The following is a 27,182-nucleotide window of genomic DNA, read 5'->3' as shown; positions in this document are numbered from 1 at the left end:
GTGCTGCTGTGCCCGATACTTAAGTTAGTTTTTCATACATTTCTCGACATATTGTACAGACGGTGGTGCCTACCTTCCCCAGTTTTCTATCCTCCAACAAATCTGCACGTCACACGTACTTTCTATATCAATATTGTAGTTTTCTCGCACAGGTGGATGTCGATACCCGTAGGAATCACAACTAAAATAAATGACTCTTTGCATATCTACAGGGCCTCAACATTCTGGTGGCAATAATGTGTTCATCTGCGTGGTGTATATTTCATATCCGCCTTTTATTTATTGTGTTAATCCCACTGTTAACTGGCGGCATAGAGCATACTATGTATGAGGTCTCCCTTGCTACCCCTGTGGCATCCCTTGCTACCCCTAAAAAAAAGTGTCTTTTATTTTTAATGCAAGCTCCTGCGCTGTGGCCAACGCCATGTGCTATTTGCTTCTGGAGTGACTGGCATTCTTGGTCAGGCCCCTTAAAAAAAAAAAATAAATAAAAAGAACGGGTTCCACAAGTCTAGCACTTTCAGCAGTGACCCTAAATAAGAAAGAATAGGAATACCAAATTATGTGTCTTCATGGAATTCTATACAATAATTGCTAGACTCATTAAAGGTTTATTTCAGGCACACTTCAGGGGGTGAGTCACTGATTGAGTCTGTTCTTAAACACCTCAACTCAGCCTTTCATCCTTCTGAGGTCGATAAATGAGTACCAACACAGGTTGGGTGATATTGTATGCATAATTTTTCTATATAAAGCGCTTAAGCGCTATATAACACATCATAATCATTTGGCCATAACGCCTGCTTGCTTTCCCAGTAATTTGGTAATATGGGCCTATACATACTGATCTTAACAATACATATGGCGATCCATTATTGTATGAAATGTATATCACATTATAGTGATATCGTAACCATATTTTTCGTAGTGTACTTGGGAACAATGTTATGTGATGTGAAAAGTTGTGTTCCATCGCTTGCTGCGATATAAGTTCGGGTGGGGTCAAATGACATCACTTCATGTGATGTCATCAGAGGTCGAGGGTCGTGTGATGTCACTTCTGCCACCCCAGGCATTTTGGTGAAATGACGTCCCTGCTTGTGCGATAGGACAACAGTAATTTGAGTCTGCTTAGTGGTTCAGTAAGCCACTGAAAGTATCCAGTTACAAAGTTTATCGGATTAAAATATTTTAGCTGTCAAGGCAGTTAGCAGCATTCCTCTAGTGAAGGGGTCTGCAACATTTGCCTCTCCATATGCTATGGACTACATCTCCCTTCAGCCCTAACCAGATATGGCGAGAAATCTTGGGAGCTGTAGTCCACCACATATGGAGAGCCAGAGGTTACAGACCCTTGCTTTAGGTGCCTTGACATACTTTAAAATCAGTGGTCGAAGTGAGCGGGAGCGGTCTGCTAGCGGTGCTCCTATACTTTTTTAAATTAGCTTGTACAGCTCCTATACTTTTATTTTAAAAAGAAACCGTTCCGGAATGCTTTTGTTTTAAAATAAAAGTGTAGGAAGAAGTTGAAACCTTCCCTTTCAGTGCGCTGCACTGAACGTTACCTTAAACAGCAGGTACACGTCTTTGGGGGGTGTATTGTGTGTGGGAGGGGTTGTGGGAATGGGGTTTGTGGGGAGCAGGGGCAGGCCAGCAGGGAACATAGTTCCACTACTTCTTTTCGTACACTTCAACCACTGCTTAAAATACTACATCAGATGGGCTCTGTTGTTATAGAACTATATTGATCGACAAATACAGATAACCACTGTCTCATGAAGTTGTTTTTCTCTTTGGCAGGTGTAAGACAAAAGTGTTTTCAGAAGAGCTTCCAAACACAAGTATTGTCATTGTTTTTCACAACGAAGCTTGGAGTACCCTTCTTCGAACCGTTCACAGTGTCATAAATCGCTCCCCACACCATTTATTATCGGAAATCATATTGGTGGATGATGCTAGTGAAAGAGGTATGAACACCTTTATTTTCAATCTATGGAAGTATGCTTGTACATTTTATATCAACACTTATTTGAAGGTTTTGCTATGCTAGGATTCACGAGGCACTGATGTTTACATGGACTTTAAGTGGTAAAATCAATCGATGGCCATTTTGCATTTGGAAATGTCATTAAAAAATGTAAACACATTTTCTTTCGATAGTGATCAATTATGCTAACTCAAAAAAAGTGTCTGGTTTCGTGGAAGGGATACCATTAAAAAAGTCACATGCCTTTCTTCTGTCTTTTGCATGATAATGATAACAATGGTGGGATAGTGGTCTTTTTGCGGGGCACCCGACAGAATGTGAAAAATAACTGCAACAAAAAATAGCTCTGCACTGCCTTGCTCCCCAGTGCAGAAGTGAAGAGCAGAGAAGTTGCTCTGAGATGGAGACATCAACTGCAGCCCATATACAGTAAAAGGCTTCTGCTAGGCCGATTACTTGCACTGTTAAGAAGTTGATGGTTCCAACCTATCAGTGGCTTGGGGTGCTGTCCCAGTAGCTCAGGGTTTTTCTTAAAGCACTGGAATTGGCAGGGGTGCTAGGATCCTACCATTATACGCTAGGACGCTCTGGCATTCACTGATGAGTGCATTCCTTTCCAGCTTTCGGTTCAATGAAGATTTGGTTTTGGTGGGGTAGAGGTGGGGGAGGGGGTTGGACAAAGTCAGGCCACCATCAGCAGAGTTGTCAATACACCTTCCTCCTAATCGGCAAGTGACAGCAACTTGCTAAAGGTTTTGTTAGAAGGAGGCTGTTACAGGCCTGGGTGGGCCTCGTGGGAGGAATGATGCAGCAGCAAAGATACGCGGACACAGAGGATTAAACAACACGTCTATCTTTATTGAACTCAAACTCCACTCTGCCCTTGCCCCGCCTCCCCCAGCTCGTCACTTCCCTTCCCTCCGTCAGTTCCCTTATTCCAACCACCCGCATGCCCGTGTCCATGGAGACGTCAACGTGACATCTCCCCCTTTTTCAAACAGTCACCAGGTATTCACAACAGGTGGACACCCAGTGTGGGTTTTTTAACCCATTTCTTCAATCCAGTGGTGCGGCTTGTTTTGTGTACGCTGCGGACATGAACTAATGAAGTCTGGAGGGCTTCCCAAACCTTCACACTCTGCGGGACCTTCCGCATCAGATTCATCCGTGTCTCCATGATCTCCCAGGTATGGATCGTCTGAGGCATAGTCAATGGGGACAACTGCTCGCTCACTTAACCGTCTCGACCCCAACAGTGGGATTCCTTTGAAATAGGATGAGTTGCGGGTGATGGGACCTCCCATGCCTTGTGCCGTGATAATGGATCCTTTCTTCTGAGAGACAAGTAACGGTTCCACTTGGAAAATTGAGGTGTGTTTGTGAGTTTGAGTTTGTTTTACAGCCACAACGTCTTCCACCTCAATCTGGGCACTCTGTGTCATCTGTGGAGGTCTGCATATTCTTTCATGCATTCCTTGGCAGCATTGTCTCTTTACCTCACTTCTTTGTCTACGGCTGGCGCAGGGTCACCCCTCTGTGCCTGCGGAATTCTCATTTTAATGTCTCTCCCGAACATCACCTCAGCGGGTGTTTTCCCCGTGTTGCTATGGGGAGTGCCCCGGGTGTCCCGCATTAATTGGTTCAAGACCTGTTCATATGGTTGTTCTGTGACCTTCACTATTTGGAGTGCTCTTTTTAGGTTGGCCATGCATGCCTCTATCATTCCATTTGCCTGAGGCCACAAGGGGGTTACCTTTCAATGGCGAAATCCCATGTAGTTCGCAAACTGTGCAAACTGATGTACATTGAATTGGGGACCTTTGTCTGTCTTGAGTACTCTAGGAATCCCATAAACTGAGAAGATACGTTCTAGTGCCGAGATGACATGATGAGCGGCTGTCCAGGAGATGAGTTGAGCCTCCGTGTACCGGGAAAACTCATCCATGACCTCTAGCATGTATTTTCCTCCTTCGATAGGCCCGAAGAAGGCTGCACATGGGGCAGGATTTTAGGGCTTCCTCAACCATGGAGTCCATGCGGGGGAACCAGACTTTCTGCGAAGCATGTGTTTGGTCGATACCATTCCTCTATGGTTCTCATGGGCAAGCTCAATGACTTTCACCCTTAATGATGTTGGGATTACTACCTTGCAGTCCTTCAGAAGGAGATGATCATCTGAGAGCGCTAGTTCATCCTTCACTTGCACCAGTCATTCAACCTCGGTGTGCACTGGATCTACAGCGGCTCTCCCTCTTCCTCTGGCCCTTCTCCACATGTCAGACCCAAGTCCTTCACAGATGATTTGGCATGCTGTGTCATTCTCTGTCTCCCGAGCTATCATCTCGATGTTTATCCCTTCTGAGGTGGTTTGATGTATGAGGTACCGAAGGTATCTCTCTGCCACTGAGGGTTCTGGAGTGCACCCCTCCCGGGGTCTCCTGGAGAGAAAGTCTGCCGGGTTTTCCCCTTTTCCTGGCCGATGAACGATCTCGGAAGCATAGTCCTGCAATCGTAGTCCCCATCGGGCTATCCAGGGCAGCATTTTTGCCTGTGGTTTGCCATACAGGAATAATAAAGCCTGATGGTCAGTGATGACCCTAAAGGGTTTGCCATATAAGAAAAGATGGAAGTGTTCACACGCCCATACCACGGCGAGGCCTTCCTTCTGGGCCAGAGAGTATGCCTACTCTGCGGCGCAGAGGCTTCGGCTGGCGTATGCCACCACATATGTCCGAGAGGGGTCTCTCGTGTCCACTTGAGCCAGTATGGCCCCTAGTCTTAGCTGACTGGCATCGACTGTGAGCTCTGTCTGGCGGTTGGGGTTCTAATACAACATGTTCTCTGCCTTGGCGACTCTTTCTCTGATAATATCGAACGCCTTCTGGCACTTGTCGGTCCAGTGGAAAGTGACATCTTGTCTGGTTAGAAGTCTCAATGGTTCACTCACTGACGCAAAGTCCTTAATGTAGCACGTGCAGTAACTAGCTAGCCCCAGGAAGGATCGCAGCTCTGAAACATTCGCTGGAAGAGCGGTTTCATTTTTGTTGATGTCTGTGCAGATGACCAAGATATCGTCGCTGTAGTTGAGACAGTTTGGTATGTGTTTAATGATGTTGTGTACCTCGGCTTGAAATATTTCTGGTTGTGAGTTCTTATATTAGATTTATGCTCGTTCCATCTTAAACAAGCTTTCCTGCTTGTTTGTCCAATATATAGCAGACCACACAGGTATTTGATACAGTATACTACTCCTTCTGTAATACAGGTTGAATAGCTCTTGATTCTGATCTTTTCACCCGTTCTGGGGTATGTCACTGTGTTTCCTTTTATAATTTTGTTGCAGTTACTGCATGACATGCATGGGAAAGTTCCCTGTTTTTTTTTTTTTTAAATTGGTCTAATCCTCGTCTTGGGTTTTGTCTGCAGTAACAAATCTCTCAAATTGTTACTCTGTTGATTAGCAAAGACTGGTTTCTCCTCAAATAAGCTTGGAAATTTACCATCACAAGTTAGTATAGGCCAGTGCTTAAGAATATTTGTTTTGATTTTTGGTGACTGTAAGCTGTATTTACTTTATCTGAAGCAGTTAGCAATTCATCCTCTTTATATCATCGCTTTTTAAATTTGTCCAGCATCTCCTTCTTCGCTTGTTCATATTGGCAGTCTGTGCTAGTAATTCTTTTAATATGAAGTGATTGGCTGTATGGTAGACTCTTTATTGTAGCTAGAGGATGAAAACTCATTCTATGTAGAAGATTGTATTTTGTCTGTGGGTTTATGATATACAACAGTGTCAAATGTTGGTGCACTAGGAGTTACCAGCACGTCCAGAAAATGAACTCTTGGATGACCAATTTCATGCGTGAATTGAATCCTGGTGTCGATCATGTTAATGCATGCCAAAAATGAATTGAGGGTTTCTTGTGTGTCATTCCAAATCAAAAAGATGTCATCTATGTATCTCCCCCAGTTTTTTATATATCGATGCCATACAGGGTGTCTGATGATATGGTCCTCTTCAAATTTCAGCATGAACGAGTTCGCATTTGAGGTGCCATTTTTGCACCCATTGCTGTGCCACTGAATTGTGAATAGTACTGTTTTTCAGATTGGAAATAGGCCTTTTGTGCAATACATTCTAGTAACATCATAGCACATTCCTTTGATGCCCCTACTTCTTCTTCTTGTAGCAACAGCCATTCCACTGCCTGTTGTCCTAGGCAATGTGGAATGGAGGTGTAAAGGCTGTTGACATCAATAGTGACTAGAATGTCATGCTCGTCAAGTTGGATCCGTGCGAGTCTGTTAAGAAAGTATGTTGTATCCTTTATGTAAGTAGGATGTTTTTGTATAATTGGTTGTAATATGGTGTCAATGTAAATGCCTAGGGGTTGAAGAACACTGTGAGTGGCAGCCACTATTGGTCGTCCAGGTGGTTTTATTAATGACTTGTGAATTTTGGGAAGCAAATAGAGATGTGGTGTCTTTGGAAAACTCTGTGTAAGAAAGATTTTGGTTTTATCAGTTATCCACTCGTTCTCTTCTGCCATCTCCAACATTGTATTCAAATTTCTTTGCAATTTCTCTAGTTGGATTACAAGGTAAATCTTTGTACACATTTGTGTCATTACATTTTCTTAAACACTCTTCTCTGTAGTCATCTGTATTCATTACTACTAGTGCTCCACCTTTATCTGCTGGACAGATGGTGATAGTCTCATCCTTGTACAAGTTTCTGATGATCGACATGTTCCCTCTTATTAAGGTTGCTAAATCTTGGTGTTTTGAATGAGATATCCTTCAATTCTTGTAGAATAGCTTCATGGGAAAGGTCTATTGTACCATGCAGTAATAGTGGTGTGAAATGACTCTTAGGTTTGAGTTCCAAATAGTTGTTAGTTGTGTGCCTTCTAGAATTTCAACATCTGCAAAGTAGGCTTTCAGTTTCATTTTTTGAATAAACTTGTTCTATATTTGTGTCAAAGAAGCTAGTCCCACTGTGGGTACAAAACTAAGCCCCTTTTGTAGGATGTTCTTCTCTGCAGTACTCAGACTACGTTCGGATATGTTGATGATTAAGTCCTCCTGTTTGGGCACCTGCTATCTAGTTTCTGTGTAGTTCCTTTTCCTGTGGCCCCTCCTGTTTCTTTTCTTCCTTTGTCCTGGTCTAAAAAAGGCTGTCTCAATGGTCTATCTTCTCTTGTTGCAGAACTACTTGTAGAGTTGTTTGTTCCTCACTGTTTGAAGGAGTTGGAACCCTCGAGGTGCTCGGGCGAGGTTGGGGGTCAGAGTCAGAACTTGATCCGTCTGAGGAGCTTCTGGTTTGCTGTGGTTGACCCTGATTCCTATACTTATCCACCCACTTATATACTTGTCATTATGGTAATCATAAGTGTCCCTTTTAAATTAGTGGATTTCGTGGTCTTATAATTCCTCCTGTGGAGGTTTCACAGGCCTTGGTCAGAAAGGTTGAGGTTGCTTCTTTTCTTGTCACCCTCTCAGTTCGCACCAACTTTCTCCTCCTCTTTAACTGCGATGCTGAGTTAGATCTCTTGTTGTGCGGTCTGCTTTGCTCGTATTGTGCTCGCGTGCTCCATCTTTTATCCCTGTGGGGAAGGTAAAGGGCCGTCGGGTGTGTGTGATTCTGGTCAATTGCCTGACTTTGCCTGACCCGTGTGGTGGGTTATGTCAGTTAAATGTCTCTCGTGTTTGTCCTTCGTCTTTCGTGGTGTGCAAAAGTGTGCATGTCAGAAAAGGGGAGGGGGAGTGTTTGAGTTCCTATGGGATACAATGGGGAAAAGGTGTAAGAAGGGGGATACAGCATCTACCCATCAGTGTCCCACTTCCACTCCCGGAGGGCCCCACATCCAGGTAATCATTCCTCACTGGTCCAACCCCAGGAACTCGATCCAGTAGCGGTGGCTGTGTCATGGCCACATGATGACAGATCCCCGGGGACTAGTCAGGGAGACTCCTTCAGGTTTCTCTCAGCACTACATTGTGTCAGGACATGGCGGCAAGATTCAACATGTTCTGCACACAGCTGGCACAATCTATCATCATATTTGACTCCACTCCAACTCGCAGTGTATTTGTAAGTGGGTAGGAAAGTTTAGCAGAGGTATACAATGAATTCCCTCATTTTTGGGTACAAGGCTTAAGAAGATAGGGACATACTCTGTCTATTGTACATGGCTGTTGCAAACATTTCTGATAGCACCTTTTGGTACATAATTTTTGGAAAGAAACAACCCTATCACACTCCCAGGTCTTTCTCTTGCGCAGGTTAAGATAATCCAGTGTATCAATAAGATGCAATAGTTGGAAGCTAATCTTTTCACAGTGGGCCACTGCTGTTTCAGACAGCGAGAACAGGAAAGGATTTGGATTGTCACTACCTAAGTTAAATTACACAAAGCGCAATAACTTTGTATCCTCCAGGGGGAACAATCTTAAAGCACAATAGAGTTTACATCTCTTAAGGAGCCTGTGAGCACGAATAGACCGCACACCCAGCTCGAGTCGTAGGGCCTCAACCAGCATAGCATTAGGTTATTTTAAGATCATTCTTAGCAGGCTCCCACCTAATCTGTCTAACCAGTCCACTTGTGCATCAGACAGTAGTTCAAGACCAAATGTCCGAGTGAGAAGGCCCTCTATATTGTTGCCGCCAGAGCAGGCCGCAAAGCGTTGTATCAAGTGCCATTTCTTAAGTATGCGACCTGAGATGCCCTTGCCAAACAACCTGTGTAGGCAACAAACACACGGGGGAAACCTAGATAAGTGTAACAATCAATAAATTGCAATCAATACCTTTATGCCATTTAAAACCCAAACAAAGGTGTCCCAGCATTTTGTCCTTCTACCCAGCACCAAAACCTTAGTCTTTTGGGGGTTTATAATCAAGTTGTTCTCACTGGCGTATTCCCCCAATGCTTTAATGTCACGTTGTGGGCTGATTTGTGTACGATCCATGATGATCGTATCGTCTGCATACATTAGCCAGGGTACCGCTCACTGCCAATTCTCGGTGGGAAGGATCTAATTCCTAACAGCTATGTGTCCAAATATGACACATAGAGATTATACAGCATTGGTGCTTATACAGCAGTGGTGTGAGTGCACATCCCTGTTTCAAACCTATGTTAGTTTTGATTTTCGTGGAAAGTACCCCAATCGAACCAAATAGCTACCTGCATGTCACTGTGCAGTGCCTTAACAAAATATAATAGAACCGGATCCCAACCCCACTGAGATAGTTTGTGGCAGAGCTTTTCCTGAGAGACCGTATCAAAAGCTCTTGAGTAATATATGAAGCACATATAGATCCTTTGATTGCAGTCTATTATATCTGCAAGCAGAAACTGTGCACCGCAGTTGTTGTGCAAAGTGCTGTGGCCCCTGTGAAAGTCCATTTGAAATCTGTGCAGGCGCCAGTAGTTTCAGCCCATTCATTTATTTGTTTCAATAGTAGTGTTGCGTAGATTGTAGCACAGAAGTCGAGCATGGCAGGTATCCTGTAATTGGAGGGGGGCCCGGAGTCTCTCTTCTTATAGACAGCAATCAAGATGGACTCCCTCCAACTGCCCAGAATCTCACCCGATGTCAAAATCTTTTTGAACCAATAGGCCAAAATGTCCGCCCTAGCTAGCGGGTTCGCTTTGAACACCACATTGGGTATTGCATCGGGAATGACTGCCAGAGAAGCTTTTAAGTTGTTTATTACTATTTCGATGTCGTCAGCCTTGAAGGATCCCAGCAATCTCCAATCCCTGCGCTTTCAGTTGGCCGGCAAAGGAGCTATCATGGGGCCATAGAAATGTGACCCCATTTATGTTAGCCACGTTTCTTCAGAGATGGGGTTCAGTTCCTGGACCGAATAGCCTGCTATGTAAGACTTGAAGATAGACCAACACCTTCTATTGTCATTTTTTATGCAATAGATCAAACATGTTTTTCCCCATTGGTGCTTTGTAGGGAGCTGCAGTGCTGCTTAATACAGTTTTTATATATACTGGTAAGCGTTGTAAGATTGGCTGTTCGGACCTACTCGACTAGGTCAGATTATTTCTTAATTGCAGCCTGCCCTTTACAAAGCGCTTTTTTGCTCTGTTGTATAGCTATGTCAAAGGGCGCAAACCCCACTCTAGCCCTCTGGGCCCCCACTCTGAATGTTTTTAAATGGAGAAATGAATAAATGGCCCAATGTGTCCGTCAAGTTCCCTTCACGAGAGACCAATCTATTCATAATCAGGTTGCCGTGAACATTAAGGAGAGGATTCATTTTTTCAATCGTTACATCAGACCAATGTATGCGGTCACCAGCAGTGTTAATCGTTAACATTGAGCAACACAACCTATCTGCTCGCTTGTCTCCCATCTCTTTTGTCCACACCGATAACGATAAGAGGTTGTCTCTTAGATTGAATTGCACCACAGTGATAGGGGTAAAGTTACACCATAGATCCTGAGTGATGAATACCTAATCGATACAAGAATAGGATCTACCGTTGGTCCAAGTATATTGAATATCACGACCACCAGTCATCTTTGTGTTCAGGCATGCTAAATTGTAGGATTCCAACTTTTGTTGCCAACCATAAATTGGGGTTTAGCAAGCGCTCCCACCCAACTAGGTAGTCTTATCATCCCTTTTAACCACTTGGGCAGCCCACCCTTGCGATGGGAACCTATGTTCATTAAAGTCAACCGCAATGAGCACCCCACCCCAGTGAGGGTCCAGCTTGTGAAGGACTGTCGACAATACATCCTCACAATTGATACCGACTATTGGAGGAACTAGGTTCAAATTGGCTTTCGCCCCTATGGCCAAGCCTCCCATTGGCCGCCCTCTCAGGTTCTGCTTGGCCGGCAGGCAGATGACATTATAGCCATCCACAAAACAGTTGTCCATGAACCATGTCTCCTGTAATAGAAAAACATCATAGGTCGTTAAAATTGTTAAGCCACTGGGATTAAGCAAGAAGGAGTTAAAGCCCTGCGGGTTCCAAGAATCCCATCTCAACGTTGCCCATTTTTTAGATATTCATGCTTGGCCCCCATCATGGCCCTCAAGAGTCAAGGCACCAAGTTACCACCTTGGGGCCATTGCCCATGTGTTCACCCTTTGATGAAGTAGGGGCAACATTATCTGATGTGTGACATAAGTGCACTTATTGAAAAAGCAGATCATATTCACGTGAAGTGCCACTCGCTTGCCTACAAAATGTTCATTGAAATCCCAGTTCTTTTATGTCCAGGTGATATGATATGGCATTTATAATGCACCTATACACAAGTGTTTCAAGCTGTCACGAGGCAAGGGAGGGGGAACAGAGGGAAGACAGACAACGATCCTACTAGGCCAGGTGTCATTTAGATCACGAAGTGCATAGGAAGGGGGAAGGGGAAAGTGCGAGGGGAAGCGGGAGGGGACAGTGCAGTGAAAGGATAATAGAATAAATAACAATAAGAAAAGTGCGGCCAGCAGCTGGCAAGTGCAAGGGTAAAGGGTAAGTGCAGACATCAAGTGTCAAGTGCTGGTAAAGGGACTCTAGGGATACAGAAAAAACTGTCCCCAAGTGCGGGGTTGCAAGGAAGGCAGTGCAGGTGTGCAACTGGCGGGGGAGGGGACCTGGGACCGAGATCAGAGGTTGGCCAGGTAGCCAGTGCAAAGTCAGTTTCCGCCAGGAAATTAGCAGGGGAGAGGAGGAGAGAAATCAGAAGCAAAGAGAAAGGTTTTGAGGTGCTTCCGCAACTGGAGATGGTTCTCCTCAAGTTTCAGGGGGGCAGGAAGGCTGTTCCAGAGGGAGGCCCCAGCCGAAGAAAGAGATCTACCACCAACACGTTGCTTGGAGAAGTGACTGACCCTGAGGGAGTTGGAGGCGGAAGAGCGAAGAGCTCGAGAAGGAAGATATTTAGGAAGAGAGAGTTGAGGGTATTGAGGCCCCAGCTCCCAGAAGGCCTTGTGGACAATGCAGAGGGTTTTGAGCGTAATCCTTGCAGCCACTGGGAGCCAGTGCAGAGATTTCAGTCCTGTAGAGATACGATCCCTGGGCTTGAGGCCAAGGACGAGTCTCGCAGTCCTGTTCTGGATGAGTTGCAGAGGGTGGAGGGTGGAAGCATGCAGATTTAGAAAAAGGCTTTGCAATAGTCCAGCCTAGAGAGAACCAGAGCTCTGGAGACAGTGAGCCTCTGGGGGAAGGAGAGGAAAGGAAGAATACCCCTGAGGAGGTGCAGCTGGTAGTGTGACTTCTTAGAGACGTCGGAGATGGGAGGATGTGATGCATTCAGGTGGTGAAAGGCTCAATAGGGCTGAGATGGCTAGGGTGATGAACTCCACCACCGCCGAATTAGTAGCGCTGCAAACCTTTAGCAGCATAATCCTTGCAATATCACTGCTAGTGTCATGACCTTTGCCCCTGGCCCTCACTGGCAAGTCAGCCTTCCAGTTAGGGCCAGGTCAAAGGCCGTAAAACCTCATCCAAGACTCTCTTGGAGACAGTCCTGGCGCCTTTGACGCCAGGCTCATAACCATCATGAAGACCAACATTAGAATAGGACTATTTACTTGGGACTATTTAACTTGGGGGTGTTCAGCCAACATGGAGACACACACATAGCTCACTTACAAGGAACTGAGCTATGCGGTCTAGTCTTTTGGGTGTGGCAGGCCTGGGACTACTTTACCTGGACTACTTTGGGTGTGGCAGGCCTGGGACTATTTTACCTGGACTACTTTACCTGAGACTATTTAAACCACACCCAAACAGCAGAACATGCTTTGCGTTATTCTGCTGTGGGCAGCATAACGCTCACTGTGTCCAGTTCTTTGATGCCATCTTACCTGAAACCAAGGACCTGCAGAGAGAGAAAGAACACTACGAAACTTGCCTGGAACAGTATCCTGTCTTCAATCCATCGCCGACTTCAGCTCCACTCACCTGAAGGTATGAACTCCATCATCCGGCACTGCATGCGTCCTGGAATACCATAACCTGGAAAGAGGAGAAAGAAAGACAGCATTATTAAGCGTTTACTCACGTTTCCTCCCGAATGAAGAAAGCCACACAATTCTTACCTGGGTAGTCATCTCCTGGTCAGTATCATTGCTGGAACATTACGGCACTCAGCGAGGAACATCGCAACCTGCAAGGAGAGAAAAGACACAGGTTAGCAATTAAAAGGCGAAACAGCGCTGCGCATCGCGCATTACTCACCGGACAGCATCGCGCACACTGCGCTTTCGCCTATCGGCCCATGCTCATCTTCAAACTGCAAGACAACAGCAAAATACCTTTCCATACCTACAAGGAAAGAAGCAAGACATTATTATTCGAACTAAGAGGAACATGAGAACTGCATATAAAGACTGTAAAGCAGCAAACCTACGGAGTCGCAGCAGGCCTGGATTCCCACAGGGGGGCTTGCACCAGTGAATTAACTTGGTTGCTGCTCGCCCCCCATATCTATGCACCCCTGCCACAATGAGCAGGATGTAGAATCCACCTTTTACAATATTAAGGTGAGGAGAGGGCCCAAGGGGGAGGAAGGAGTTGAGGCCAAGGGAGGTGGGAAAACAAAGACAATCTGGTATTGAATCCAGCTCTCCTATATTGCAGACCCATCTTTAACCAGAGGCCTTACCAAGGAACCGGGAGAGGGTTCGAGAGTGCAAATCATCAAACCAGGGCTGGGTGGCATCCCCGTGGATACCAGGTGAGCGTAACAGCTAGTTATGTTCCTGTGTGGTGGGATACACTGGAAAAGTTTAAATAGGAAACTACAGTTTATAAAGAATTTGATGGGGAAAGTTCTTCCAATTTTAACCCCTTCCCATAGAGAGCTGGCTGGTTGTGTTGAAACTCTGCTCTGTTGTTGACCTTGTTCATCCCTTTGTCCCACATTTCTGTCTGCCGGATTTGTTGGGGCCATTGTGTTTTAGGTCCCTCCTGTGGTTTGCCCTGTGCGTTATCCATAGTCCGAGCCCCAGGTGCAATACCTGGTCCAAACTGAGGACGTTGGATACTCACTCCCGGGGACTTATCTTGAATTGGTTTTGAATGGCTGACTCTCTCGGTCAGTAATAACCACCTTTGCAGTGGGCCCTGTAGGTCAACCTGCCTTTTAGAGCCATCTGGAGGGGTATTGGTAACCGTGGTTAAGGGGCTGGCACATGGCTCCTGCCACATTGTTGTGGGTCACCTCTTAGGCTTTGTGCCTCCTACGTCCTGCGTGGGCTCGAGAGGGGCAATCGCACTATGACTTTTTGACTGTGGGACTTGATGGAATTTCTCGGGACAGATGGCAAAAGGTCCCCAGTGCATGTCAGATTGTTTGTGACTATGGGACTAGAGTTTGCCCATTCTAAGGACAAGACATCCTCATTCACTGAATCCAGGGACAGTAAATAAGAGTAATCCCTGTTTATTTGAGCAAGCCAGACTGAAGGCTGGGATTGGCTATTAAGATCTATGGTTTTCCACAAGGCCGTGAACACAGCCCGATTAGAGGTCATTGACTCAGGCGGTCAAAGAGAACCATGAAATCAGAATGCTTTAGGATTAAATACCAGAGCCACTTTTAATGGTAATATTGATTTATCCACCAAATGGAATAAGGTTATCCCGCGGATCCGAGCTACCTCCAGATTCACATACAAAACCAAAAAGGGTTAGAACACTGATTTACATCGTGCCTTTAACCACATTCGTCCTGATGAAGGCCCAATAGCACAACAAAACGGTTTGGTCACCTAGATGTGCGCACCATTATCGAAAGGGCTGAAACACAACGTGTCGATGACGCATTGACAAAAAACATCATCCATGCAACAAATTAAATAGTGGCAATTGTTAACACTTGCGTATAGCCACCGGGTGCTTCAAACGTTATTGTACAACCATCGCTAACACTAATAGACTGTGGTTGAGATAAGGAAAAGTGACGCCACGTTGTCTCCTGTTATACATAAGTCTCTTTTGGTTGTTAACGGTCACCCAGAAACAAATTGAAAAAAAACATTGTAAATGACAAGGTTCGATTTATACTGTAATGAAAGCACTTTTAACTACTAACCCCACATAAGAGGAACACTGGAGAATAAGTCAAGTCTATTTTGTATGAGAGAATTGTTGTTAGTTTTTTTATCATTTGGTACAAAAATGTATGAAATGAATATGATCACCCACTATGGAGTTTCCCTAACAAGCAGAAATAAAGGTGCCTTGTAGTCAAATAAAAGAAGACTAAGGCGTAGTGCATTTGTAATGATACATCTGTACCAGAAAAAGAGTTTAGACTGGAACTGGAGATCTGAGGGAGTGGTAGCTTTTCACTTCCTTCCTTTTCTGCCACAGGTGCTAAGTGCCTGGATGTCTGTTTCCGTTGCATTAATAGACATAGGTAAAGTGTTGCCAGTTGGAATATGCAACAGAGGGATGTAGGCCGCTTCTGGCGCCGACCCAACTGATCTCATAACACTGCTAGCTGGAACCCCCACCCCCCCCTATTCGGTATTGACTTAATTGTGCTTTGTTCATTTGCCTTGTCAGTACATAGCAACAGCAAAGCATCCAGAGAAGCACCAAAACCTTCTAGCATATCACAGGTACACCCCTTCTGTTTACAGTGTCTTATATGCAAGGGGCAAACAATAGGGGGACCAGTGATTTCTGGCCATCCTCGCCCTCACTCATAGTTTCACTGTCTTCATCGTAACTTCTTCATGCGCAGGATGATGAGAGCAGCCTTTGCATGTCAGGTGACAATGACAATTGGGTTCCAATGATGTCATAAATCACAGAAGAGTTTAGGGCAGCAGTATTCTTGGCAGCTGAACCCAAAGAATTCTGATGAAGATTCATTAGTAACTTCAATAAGGAGTTATTGTTGTCAATCTATGACTTGAACGCCTCCATTTGTGCAGATTGAAGGGGTTCTTCCAGTCCCTCTTCTTCCCGAAATGTAGATGCCAAAAAAGCAGGGTATAGGCAAGCCGGGGGCATAGGTGCTATGTTGGGGTCCAAAATGGTCTTTCTATTTGCGTGGGTCTCCCCGGAGAGAAACAAATCTGAGGGGACAGCTGGTAATTCGGCAAGCGATGGGGAGCAGCTGTGACATTGAGTGGATTTTTGCCCATTGGCCCAAAGTAACCCGTAATCAGGTTTGTATGAGTGGCCACGGAACTGTCCAAGGAACCGGTGATAGGAGGCATCTGAGTCGGGGGGTGGGAGGGATTATCCCTTGTTGTTAACTTAGTACTAGTCTTCCCCACCTTGGCACTACATAGGCCAGACTTCCTGCCCATCACAGCCTTCATTCTTAGGCCTTACACACCACCACCGTTAAGCAGATTTCAGATTGGGTTCACTAGTACAAAGTCTGATTCACTGTCATTTGCGAGGTGCAATGAGGCTTGCCCGCTCATGCGAGTCACGCAGCGACAATGTTTGGGACAGATGGATTGTCCAGGCTGTAAGAGGATTCAATTCAACACTACAGCTAAGTCAACGCCTAGTCTATAATACTGAATGAAAACCCTTATTGATATATCTTTAGGTCCAGTTCATACGTTCTGGATGACTACCCTTGTATAACACCCCTCTCTTGGAATCCCCCTGACCCCACTGAGCCAAGAAGTAGTTCTGTTTTGCAAGTTTAAAAGGTTTATTTGATAAATTAAAATATATATCACACTTTTTAATAAATTAATAATTGAATAGCACACTTAATCTGATATGATAAAGATTAACAACAGAGAATCTGGCACTAGCACACTTCTTTATAATTACTAAGGAGTTGAGATGAAATGGATAAGGTAGCACACTGGTAATTAGGAACAAAAGTATAACGTGGTAGAGGATGCTTTATGTAAGCTCAGGTGGATGCAATATTCAATGAATGCAGTACAGAAAATACGCAATATGATTCAACCAGACAATGTAATCACTTTTCTCGGGCTATTCCCTCCCCCCCTCTTTATGCAATGCAAGGAAATGGAAGGAAAACACACAGTCCTCAGAAATGCAATCAACTGTAATTCAGTTCAATCCCAGCAAGCTTACAGAAAACAGATAGGAGTTTTGAAAACACAGGCAATGCTTGGATATGTGCTGGCAATGAATGAGAAATATGCTAAATTTGCTTTTAATTCCCTTATAGAGGTTCAGGGTGAGTGGTTTCTAGTTAATATTAGTCCAGGCTCACACTAGCAATGATGCAGGGATAGTTAGCAGGTTAAACGAATTTCTGGCCAATGGAAAGCAAACAGCAGCAGTTTTTACATGTGAAGAAATTGCAAATCGCGGTAAAATTCGCGGATGCGCCGAGCGCTATTACAAAGGAACCGCAAGGACTATCTCTACCGTTTTGGGGTCCTAGAAAAGCCTGGGATCTCAGCTTCCAAATGAAAGTTATTGCAAGTCTCTAGCCCAAACGGTTGCGGAGATATGAGTAATTTAGTAAAGGTCGTTTTTGGTTTTGTAAATTTTAAACGCACACTTTTTCAAAATGACAAGTGACAAATTTTTTGCAGCTAGAATGACAGGTGACAGCTAGGAGGCAGTTCTACTTAGGTTAAATAGATTGAATTAGATGAATTTAAACTAAGAGATGTGTTCTGAGTTTTGCTAAGTACTCACAAGAGATTTTGAACAGGAAAGCGACTTGGTCACGGACTTCAGTCTGGTCAGGTCTTTCCGGGTTCTGCTCACAGCGCCTGGCCTCTGGAACTGCTCACAGGGGTCTGGTCTCTGCTAGGCACCGGTTCTTTGGGTCTCTCTGCTCTGGATAGATTGAAGTCTCTAGTTTGGCTTTCTGGAGTTTGATGGAGGTAAGTATGGATTTTTCCGGCAGAGCTTTCAGCGGCAGATGAAAAATGAATCTCCCTATGTGTCCTGACTCTCTGCTTTTATCTGTTTCTTGAGAATGGGTGTGTGTGTTGCATCACTAGACTTGCCCCTCTCAATCGTCATTGGTCAGCTTTCATTCGTCCCCTTGATTGGGGGAATGAAATGAAGTGTCATCATGATGAGGTCTGTTTATGATACAGAGAACCCACCCCTGTCAACTTTACACACAATCTATATCTGACCTAAAAACATATTTGCACAGGTACACATTTGTTTAAAATTACATATACATGGTGTGGCTGAATTTAGCCATGTCTATGTCCAAATCTGCTCATTCTCGGAGCTTGCATTCAAAGAGTGTACATAATTGACTTTTTAACTGCTTTTCCAAATTCCGACATGGACCCAACTTTACATACATGTGTGCAGGGGGTAGGGACATTAACTGATGAAGTTTCAGATTTTTAACATGCACACATTTAGAGTAATATCCACTTTTCCGCTAAAACCCCCCTGAACATACCACCGGTTCCTACCACGTCTTAAACTGTGGGCAGAAAAATCACAAGAATTATGGTATCATTTATAAAATTTTCACATGTCCGCTCTATGAATTATCCCCCTTTTTATAAAACCATATCCTTGCTGCAGGGGTGTGTCTTTTCAGGTCACATGGTACAGAAACCAGTCTTTCCAGTTTCTGCCAAGCCAGCTTGCTTCTCACAGGCAGTGCTCCTCCCAGCTTCTCCAGGAGGAAGCCACTTTTTACGACGTCTGTAATAAAAAACCTTTGCCTGAGTGGAGAGGGCTTTGTTCACTCTCTGGCAGAGCACAGGAAATTCAATTATCAGATAGATGGCATATCCTTAGCCTGGGCAGCAAAAGGAAGGTTGGCCTGGGAACACAGTGGTGACTCAAGTTTCACTGCTGATGGGTAGTTGCTAGGCAAAATCAAGTTCCTTAAGTCAGACCTTCAGCTAACTTTTTGTTGCTTTTAAAATAACTTGTAATTTTACACATGCAGCTAGAATGCTGATTCTAAGCGCAAAACTATGACATTTCAACAGTTACAAAGGCATGTGACACCAAACATAGGTCACTCATTTAATTTAACATTTTCGATTTTGGTGGTTTTAAATCCAGTTGTAGTTAGGCTTAAGCTGCTGACTCCATAGCATTTTTGTTATAAGCATTGTTTTTGGGCTCTTCATTTCCCAGATTTTGTAGGCACACAAAACTCCATTCTGCCAAATGTCTGCTGGTGTTCAGTGAATATTTTGCACATGTTGCAAGGTTTGAAATAGGCATTTTGCTTGCCTTCAGAAAAACACACAGAGTGGTTTTAAAACGCCGGCTTTTGGATAGTGGTGAGTACTGGTACTGCACCCATTTTTGGGATTTAAGAAATGAATTCCCCACAATTCTAGGTTGCATTTGGCAATCAGCATTGCCATTCCCAATGGTTTCAGACTACTGTGCGGGTAGTCCAATGGTGGTTTTAAAGCGCTTTGAAGCTAACCGGCGCTACTGTTTTTCCTTTGGCAACCCATTTCCCTCATGGCAACCCGGCCTTTCATTCTCGCACTGGTGGGTGGCAAGTGAGGCAACCATTTTGGTGGGCGCACAAACTGCGCAGCTTTCCTGGATTTCGGCGCACATGTGGGTTTTCCGCCATCTTGAATTTCCTAAGCCCACAGCACCAAATGTTGTAGCAGGGTAGCTTAAACGTGGGTCAGGACACCCTACAAGCCCCCCCACGTGACTGCACTTTGAGTTTGGGTCGATGGGGAGTCGCGTGCCCAAGGGTTTTGACCCACGCACCGGTCTGTCCGCATAATCTTCTTCCTCTTCTGTAGATGACACAGTTCAGCGTTTTCTTCTCCATCCGGTACTGATCGATCGGTTCTCCTCGCCGGTCCTGATGGGAAGATTGGGCGGTACCCCGGGCCCGTTGCGTCTCTGCTCCCGGTCTCCGGATCGTTCTTCTTGGTCATCCTTCATGGTTTCATCTCTCCTAGGATGATAAAGCAAAAGCGGCAATATCTACTCATAGACGTTTTTCCACCACTGTTGAGGTAGTGGGGCAGCATATGCATTTTATCATAACGAAACATTACATTCTTATTTTGAGAAAAAAAAAACAGTATAACTAAGAGACAGTTTCATGCAAATCACAATATTTTAGAGACTAGATGTGGTATGTTTTATGGTTGGAACTGAATTAGTCTGAGACAGTACCCGCTAGGATTCCAGAGGATTCCTCCAGTTGTTGCAGAGTGTGCCTGGGATGGCAACATTTCAACTGGTTTATGTGGACCCACTTGTCTTCCCCCTCTGCCGAACCGCCTTTGGGGATGCGGATCTTGTAGGCCACAGGGGAGATCTTATCGACGATCTCAAAGGGTCCCTTCCATGTAGGCAAAAATTTGCGCTGCTTGGCCTGGTTCCTTTGGAAGTTGTATAGATAGACCCGGTCTCCCACCTGATATTCCTTCCTGGAAGTTTTCAGGTCATAATGGGTCTTCATGCTATCAGCCGATCTTTCTAGATTCCGCTGAGCATAAGCAAAAGCATGTTGGAGGTGTTTCCTTAAATTCTCTACATACTCATGAGTAGTGGAGGCATTTATCAGTGTCTGCTCTTGGGTCCTATAGAGCAAATGCTGAGGAAGCACCATCTTGCGCCCAGTCATCAACTCAAATGGTGACATTTTGGTTGCAGATGAAGGGGTAGATCTGATGGCCATTAGGACCAGAGGTAATCGGATATCCCAACTTGGCCCAGAATCTGCCACAAACTTCTTCAATATGCTCACAATTGTCCGGTTATATCTCTCTACTGCCCCAGAAGAAGCTGGTCTATAAGCAATATGCAGCTTTCTCTTGACCCCCAGTATCTCCCACATCTTTGTCATTACTTCACTGGTGAAGTGGCTACCTCTGTCTGACTCAATCCTTTGAGGTAGACCAAAACGGGAAAAGATGTGGTTAATCATCAAGGCAGCTGCAGTTTCTGCCTTGCAATTTGGGGCTGGGAGACATTCCACCCACTTGGTAAACAAGCATGTGACGGTCAACATGTACTTATTCCCCCTAGCCGAGCGAATCACAGGGCCTACAAAGTCGATTTGTAAATCTGACCATGGCAGTGTCATTCCCCTCTTTTGTAAAGGCGCCCGGTGCGTGAGGGATGATGGCTGAAATTGTGCACACACAAGACACCCCTTCAAGTATTGGTCGAGGTCCTGCCCCATGTGTGGCCAGTAGGCAACCTCTCTTAAGATTTCCAATGTTGTGTGAAACCCCCTGTGACCGGCCGTGGCCGCATCATGGGCGTGACTTAACATCAGGCTTCGGAATGAGGTAGGAACCACCCACTGATCGTGGCCAGCTTTGGATTTCCTTACCAACAAACCGTCTTGGATTCTGAACATTTTTGGACATTTCATCAACACTCTTAGGTCCTCTTTCCCAGTGTAATCGGTATCCGTCAGGGGAAAGTTCTCAGGGTCCTCAAGGTGCTGGTAAAATGTACCAATTATTGGATCCCCCTTCTGAGCGGTAATCAAATCAGCATCAGGGGTCTCCTTACTCCATTGTGCAATTGAAAGGTCGTTGTGAGCATTTGTCTGGGACCTAGTGATTGCAGTGACCTGGATTTCCCCCAACAGGGACTCAATCTCAATTAGATCCCCTTGGATGGCCCCGGTTTTGGCCAGCTGATCAGCTAAGTCATTTCCAGTTTTGTCTGGTCCCTCTACTTTGGAATGACCCTTGATCTTTTTCCAATAGATGGTCATCTCATTCGAGTTGACCAGATCATCAATGTTTTGGATCAACTTCCCATGTTTCAAGGGTTTGTTGTTAGCACATAACATGCCTCTGGTTTTCCAATTAACCAGGTGCTCCACGAACCCGTTCCGTACATAATCCGAATCTGTGATTATGACCAGTTCGTGGAGTTGATGTTGGACAGCAGTGAGGATGGCCTGATGCACAGCCATCAATTCTGCCACCTGACTACTTCGGGGACCAATTTTGAATCCGGCGGAGGGTTCTGGGGACTCATTCACCCATGCATTCCCTACGCCGGCCACTAGTTCTTTCTCCCCGTTGTAGTCAACATGGTAAGAGCATCCATCCACATAGACAGTGGGCATTCCCTCACACTTGTCTTCTTCAAAGACTTTGTGTGGGGAATTAAGGTATGCCTCCATGTTGTCCTTTATTTTTAGACTTTCGTCCTCGAGACAGTTTTCTCTGGCACAATCATGCAAGTCAGCCAGACCTTGCGCGAGGGGACTCTTCTTGTTTTGGCCATATCTGACCTCCACAGGAAAGCCTTGCATTGACAGAATCCAGGAAGTAATTCGGGAATTACTCACATTTCCGGCCCGGATTCTGTCACTTTGGAGATATTGCAGAGGCTGGTGTGGAGTCTCCACTATGATGTGTTCCCCCTGGATAAACGGGCGGTAATTCTTCAATGCCCACACCGTTGCCAGGAGTGCCTTCTCACAATCGTTGAATTTTTCCTCCACAGAGGATAAAGTTTTGCTCGCATAGGAGATTACTTTATTGACCTTGTCATGCTTTTGGTATAATACTGCCGTCAAGCACGTATCAGAGAACCCCGTCTCCAGGAAGAACTCCTTGTTTCTGACAGGGTAAGCTAGGCAAGGCGCTTGTGAGAGGCTTCTTTTGAGTTGTTTTACTGCCTCGGCTTGTTCTGGACCCCATTCCCACTTGACCCCCCCTTCAGGAGATGAATCAGGGGTTTGGTGATCTCTGCGTAGCCCTCAATGAACTTTCTGCTGTAATTAGTCAGTCCAAGGAGGCTCCTTAGTTCCCGCAGAGTTGTGGGGTCTTTCAGTTTCTGAAGTGCTTCCACTTTCTTTTCCTGGGGACAGAGACCCTGAGGAGTAATCTCATGCCCCAAGAAATTAACACGGGTTCTACACCACTGTGCTTTCTGAAAGGAAAGTTTTGCTCCGGCGGCCCTCAACTGTGTCAGAACATAACGGATCTCTGCTATGTGTTCCTCCACAGATGAACTTTTGATGAGGACATCATCTACATAAGCCAGGTTACCCCTCGTACCCAGGTCGGGCATGGCCTTATGTAGGAAAATATTGAATTCATTGCCGGAGTTGAGGTATCCGAAGGGAGTCCGGGTCCATGTGTACTGCTGGCCCCCAAAGGTAAAAGCCAGCTTGTATTGGTCCTCCCTACTGACAGGCACGGTCCAGTATCCATTGGTCAGGTCTATTGCAGTGAATACCTGTGACCCCTGAATCTGGGCCAGCCCTTGGTCAATGTAGGGAAGAGGCCATCGGGAAGTGTGGACCCGTTTGTTGAGCTCCCTGAGGTCAGCGCAGAGTCTCCACTGGCCGTTTGGCTTCAATATTCCCAGCACCGGATTATTGAAGGTGCTGTGGACTGGACGGATTATTCCCCGGGACTCAAGGTTCTTAATTATTTCAGTAAGGGACTCCATTGATGCGAGAGGCAAGCGATATTGCTTCACAAACACTGGAGTCATGCCAGGGTCCGTGGGGATTGTTGTGGTGTGGATGTCGGTGCGACCACAGTCATATGAGTCTACCGCAAAGAGATCTTGGAAATCCAAGAAAACTTGTTTCAACTTTTGCTTTTGTTCCAGAGTCACACAGGCATCAGCTAGGTTGACTCTCTCTTCCACCATCTGCCTGAAGCCTGGAAAGACTTCTGGTTTGGCTATCTCCGTGGCCTCCTCCAGCTGGGTGGAGAAGTCCCTGGTCAGAGTGCTGATTTGGACCGGAGGCTTCAGGTGGGAAAGGCAGCCCTCATGGACCTGGAAAATCACCTCATCCCTCCTGAAGTCACAGGTCACATCTTCCTTACCATAGGGGCAGGAAGTGTACACCAGGAAGTTCCCCCCATGCCGGGTAAAAATCCTGTCTGGTGTTGCGTTGTCATCACTGTCACTGTCAAAACAGTCCTTGGGGATGGGTCCTAACAGTTCATTTACAAGATCAATGGAGAAATGTCGGTCATCAACCGCCATTCCAATAATGGTGCCTGCGGCTAGAGTAATACTCTTTAAGTCGCTGTTATCCACCTCTATTAGAATGGGGTCATGTTCTATGTTGACTAATGGAGTCGGGTTTACCCCCAACCCTTGCTGTTGGAGAGAAGCATTTAGATGTATGTAAGCATCAGGGTTTTTCAACTCTTGTCCCCTTTTAACTTTCACTTCCAGGGAGAATTGTCGGGTCCTTTCTGGGATGGTGACTTCCTCTTTAACCTGAATTTCAACTGCATAAGGTAGCAATTGAGCTGACCTAAATGCTTTTTCTGGATCATCAAAGCCCATGGGATTATCCGCTAATCGGGACCAAGCTTTGAAGTTTATTAGGTCCAAACTAATGGCAAAGCGATTGAGAATGTCACTGCCTAAGTAAAAGGCGGCAGGGACGTCTCGCACGACCCAACAATTATGGACTATGCTCTTGTTGCCAATGGAGATTTTGAGCATACACCTGCTTGGCAGGAGATGTTTGGAATTAGGTACTTCCAGGTCCATTTCCCATTTGTCTATCAGTTTGAAGGTGGGAATGGCTGGTTCTTTTGGGAGTTGGCGAAACATGGCTTCGCTGATGAAGCTCTTACCGTTGTTCACACACACTCGAGCGAGAACAGAGTCCTTCCCATCATTTAACTGAACAGGGATGAACAACTGCTCTCCAATTTGCTGAATATCAGCCAGGCTCTGAGCTGATTTCACATCTTTCTGGACTATAGGAGTGGGAGTTTCAGATTGTGGATTGGTATAGAATTTCAGAGTGTTTCCTTCCAGCGTGGAGTACCACTTTAGACTGGAAGGAAGGTTGATTTTCAGAAATAGAGAGGACCCCCCATCACCAGTCTGTTGTCCTACTGCTATTACTGTCACGTCTGGAATTTGGCTATTCTGGAAGTGAAATTCTACTTGGTCAGATTTTTGTTCAACCATGTGGCATGTGCCGTTTAAACTAACATGGTTGGCACTCTGTTTTAATTTTATTGGTCGGCTAGTCTGGGTCCAGAGGACCTTGTTTACGCAATCTATTAGGGGTGACAACCTTCTCAGGAGGTCATTCCCTAGTAAACAAGGGGTGCCCTCTGGGGTCACAACTATGACCGGGTGTTTCAACTTGTGTCGCCCGATCTTAATGTCCAAGTCTGCCGTCCCCTCAACGGGAATTTCCTTCCCGTCAAAGTTCTGCAGTTGTCCAGGAAGAGAGGTGAGAGGAATTTGGTAATTCTCTCCCCTTCCTGCATTCAGTTCGTCAAAGGCCCTTCTGGACAGAAGGGTAGCTTGAGATCCAGTGTCCACCAGTGCTGAGATTGTACCCTGCCCCTGTACTTGTACCGGGGCATAATATCTTCCCTCCTTCTCCTCAAGGGGGCACAGATAATGTACATTTTTGGACAACTGGTGGGCTAATTTTCTGGTTTTGGACATCGCTAGCGAGGAGATTTGGGCAGAATTCTGTGGAGAGTCTTGGGAATCTGAAAGAAAAAATTTGCAACTGGAGATCAGAGCCATTGTGGGTTCCCCTGGCTCCGTTTCTGGGCCGCCCCCCCTTTTTTGGAGGCAGTCGCCAGGATGGGTTTGAACCAGGGGATTTTCTTGCTGTTGGTTCTGGGATGAGATGGTGGGCGGCGGTAGCTCAGTCTCCACATCTCCCCAGTCTGGATTTGCATCCCTAGGGACCCATTTTTCTTTGGGGGGAGTTCCCCCCTCTCTGAAGGAGAAGATCCCTTTCCCAGGATCCTCTGAGGATCCCTCTCCCTCAAATTGGAAGATCTGTACCTCCTCCTCAAACTGAGTCTGTTTGGGTCTTTTGTTTCTCCTACCCCCCCTCTGCTCCTTAGGAGGCAGACTTTCAGGGGCAAGAGATTTTGTTTCCGGTTCCTGGGTTTCCAGGGGCTGTTTACAAGTGAGGAAGGAAGCTTCCTCCAAGGCTTTACACCCCCCTTCCCCTTGTGCCTCCTCCCTGGGAACCGGTGATTTATCGGGGTGCTGCCCCCGTCATTGTTCTGGAGCACCAGGTCCAGAGTTGGGTGCGTTCTGCGCCGGCATGCTGATCTGAGGGTTCTGCTGTGCCCTCAGTATATGACCCATATCCCGCGCCATGTTTTGAACCTGGCGCTCTAACTGGGAAACCCGCTCAGGCTGATACGGGGCCCTGTTTTCTCCCCTGGGCTGATCCCGGGAAGGGTAGCTGTCCCTCCTCTGGTAGTACCCCTGGTTGGGAAGATTTTGGTACCCCTCCACCCTTGGCCTCCCCTCTCCCGGATTCAGTGGTCTGGGCTCAGGGAATTGAGGAAAGAAGGATGGATGATTTTGGGGTTGGAAGTCGGGTGGATATCTGGGGAAAAAGTTCTGCCCAGGGTTTGGTAAATTTCTGCCCTCCTGTGGGAAGTTTGGAGGGAAGTTCCCTGGGTTAGGTGCTTGTCTGGATCCCCCCCCTTGGGCTGGAGGAGTCCACACATAACCCAGGATGGGTCGATTACCTTTGTAGCGAGGACTTACATAGTCAGGAGAGCGAGGGACCCCATTTGTGGGGCTGCCTCCCTGGCTCCCTGTCTGCGACTGGCCCGAGGACCTTCTGGGCCTAGCATTATTAGGTGCAGGTAGGTTTTTAGGCCCCCCCATCTCCAAATCCAAAACGGGGGTGACCTTTACCTCTGCCACCTTGGCAGCAGCAGGGGTGCTGTTGGCTTTGGGGTTTTTCTGGGCATTGCTTTTATTTTCTATGGGCTTCTGCACCTCATAGATGCGGGTAGCCTGTTCAATGACCCAGTCTAAAGATCTTTTCTCGTGAAAATCCCTCACGAGCTGGGTCATGATATATTTGGGCAAGGCATGGAAAAACGTGTTTATAAATTCACGGCTATCCGTGCGCACCCTTCTTGTGGTCTGTGCAAAAGCCCGCTTTAACTCCTGCACAAATTCTTGTGGGGCCTGATCCTCCCCACATTGCAAATTGTAGGCTGCCTTGCGAGCCTCTTGAGGATTTCTGTGAACAGAAAAATGTTTCAGGATGGCCGCCTTATAGGTGGACCATCTTAAATGATTTTGGTCCTCCAGCCCCGCAAAGAAACTGGAGTATTCCGGGGAGAAGGTCCACTTTACATATTGAATGCAGCTTTGGCTGTCCTTCAAATGGAAAGTCTCCATCATTTGTTCAAACAACTCTAAGTGCTCCCAAACAGAATACTTAGCGTTCTTATGGTAAGGCGTGATGACGCTCCTGATCGCCTTAATCTGCTTTAAGGGGTCCTTGAGCAAGGCCCTTTTTGCCTTATTGGCCTTTT

The 27,182-nt window shown here is 45.9% G+C and overlaps 1 protein-coding gene across 5 annotated transcripts in view; it reads left to right on the top strand.

The window, feature by feature from the left end:
- GALNT13 (polypeptide N-acetylgalactosaminyltransferase 13) overlaps positions 1-27,182 on the top strand; it is a 1,280,472-nt gene that overhangs the window by 498,636 nt on the left and 754,654 nt on the right. For all 5 annotated transcript variants that reach the window (XM_069616427.1, XM_069616426.1, XM_069616425.1 and 2 more), the window contains exon 3: positions 1,801-1,967. In XM_069616427.1, the coding sequence (XP_069472528.1) occupies positions 1,801-1,967 (167 nt within the window). The remainder of the gene's footprint in view (positions 1-1,800; positions 1,968-27,182) is intronic.

Source organism: Ambystoma mexicanum, chromosome 9, assembly GCF_040938575.1.
Source record: "Ambystoma mexicanum isolate Mex_15411 chromosome 9, UKY_AmexF1_1, whole genome shotgun sequence".
NCBI classification, from domain to species: Eukaryota; Metazoa; Chordata; class Amphibia; order Caudata; family Ambystomatidae; genus Ambystoma; species Ambystoma mexicanum.
This window is presented reverse-complemented; position numbering and strand designations above follow the sequence as displayed.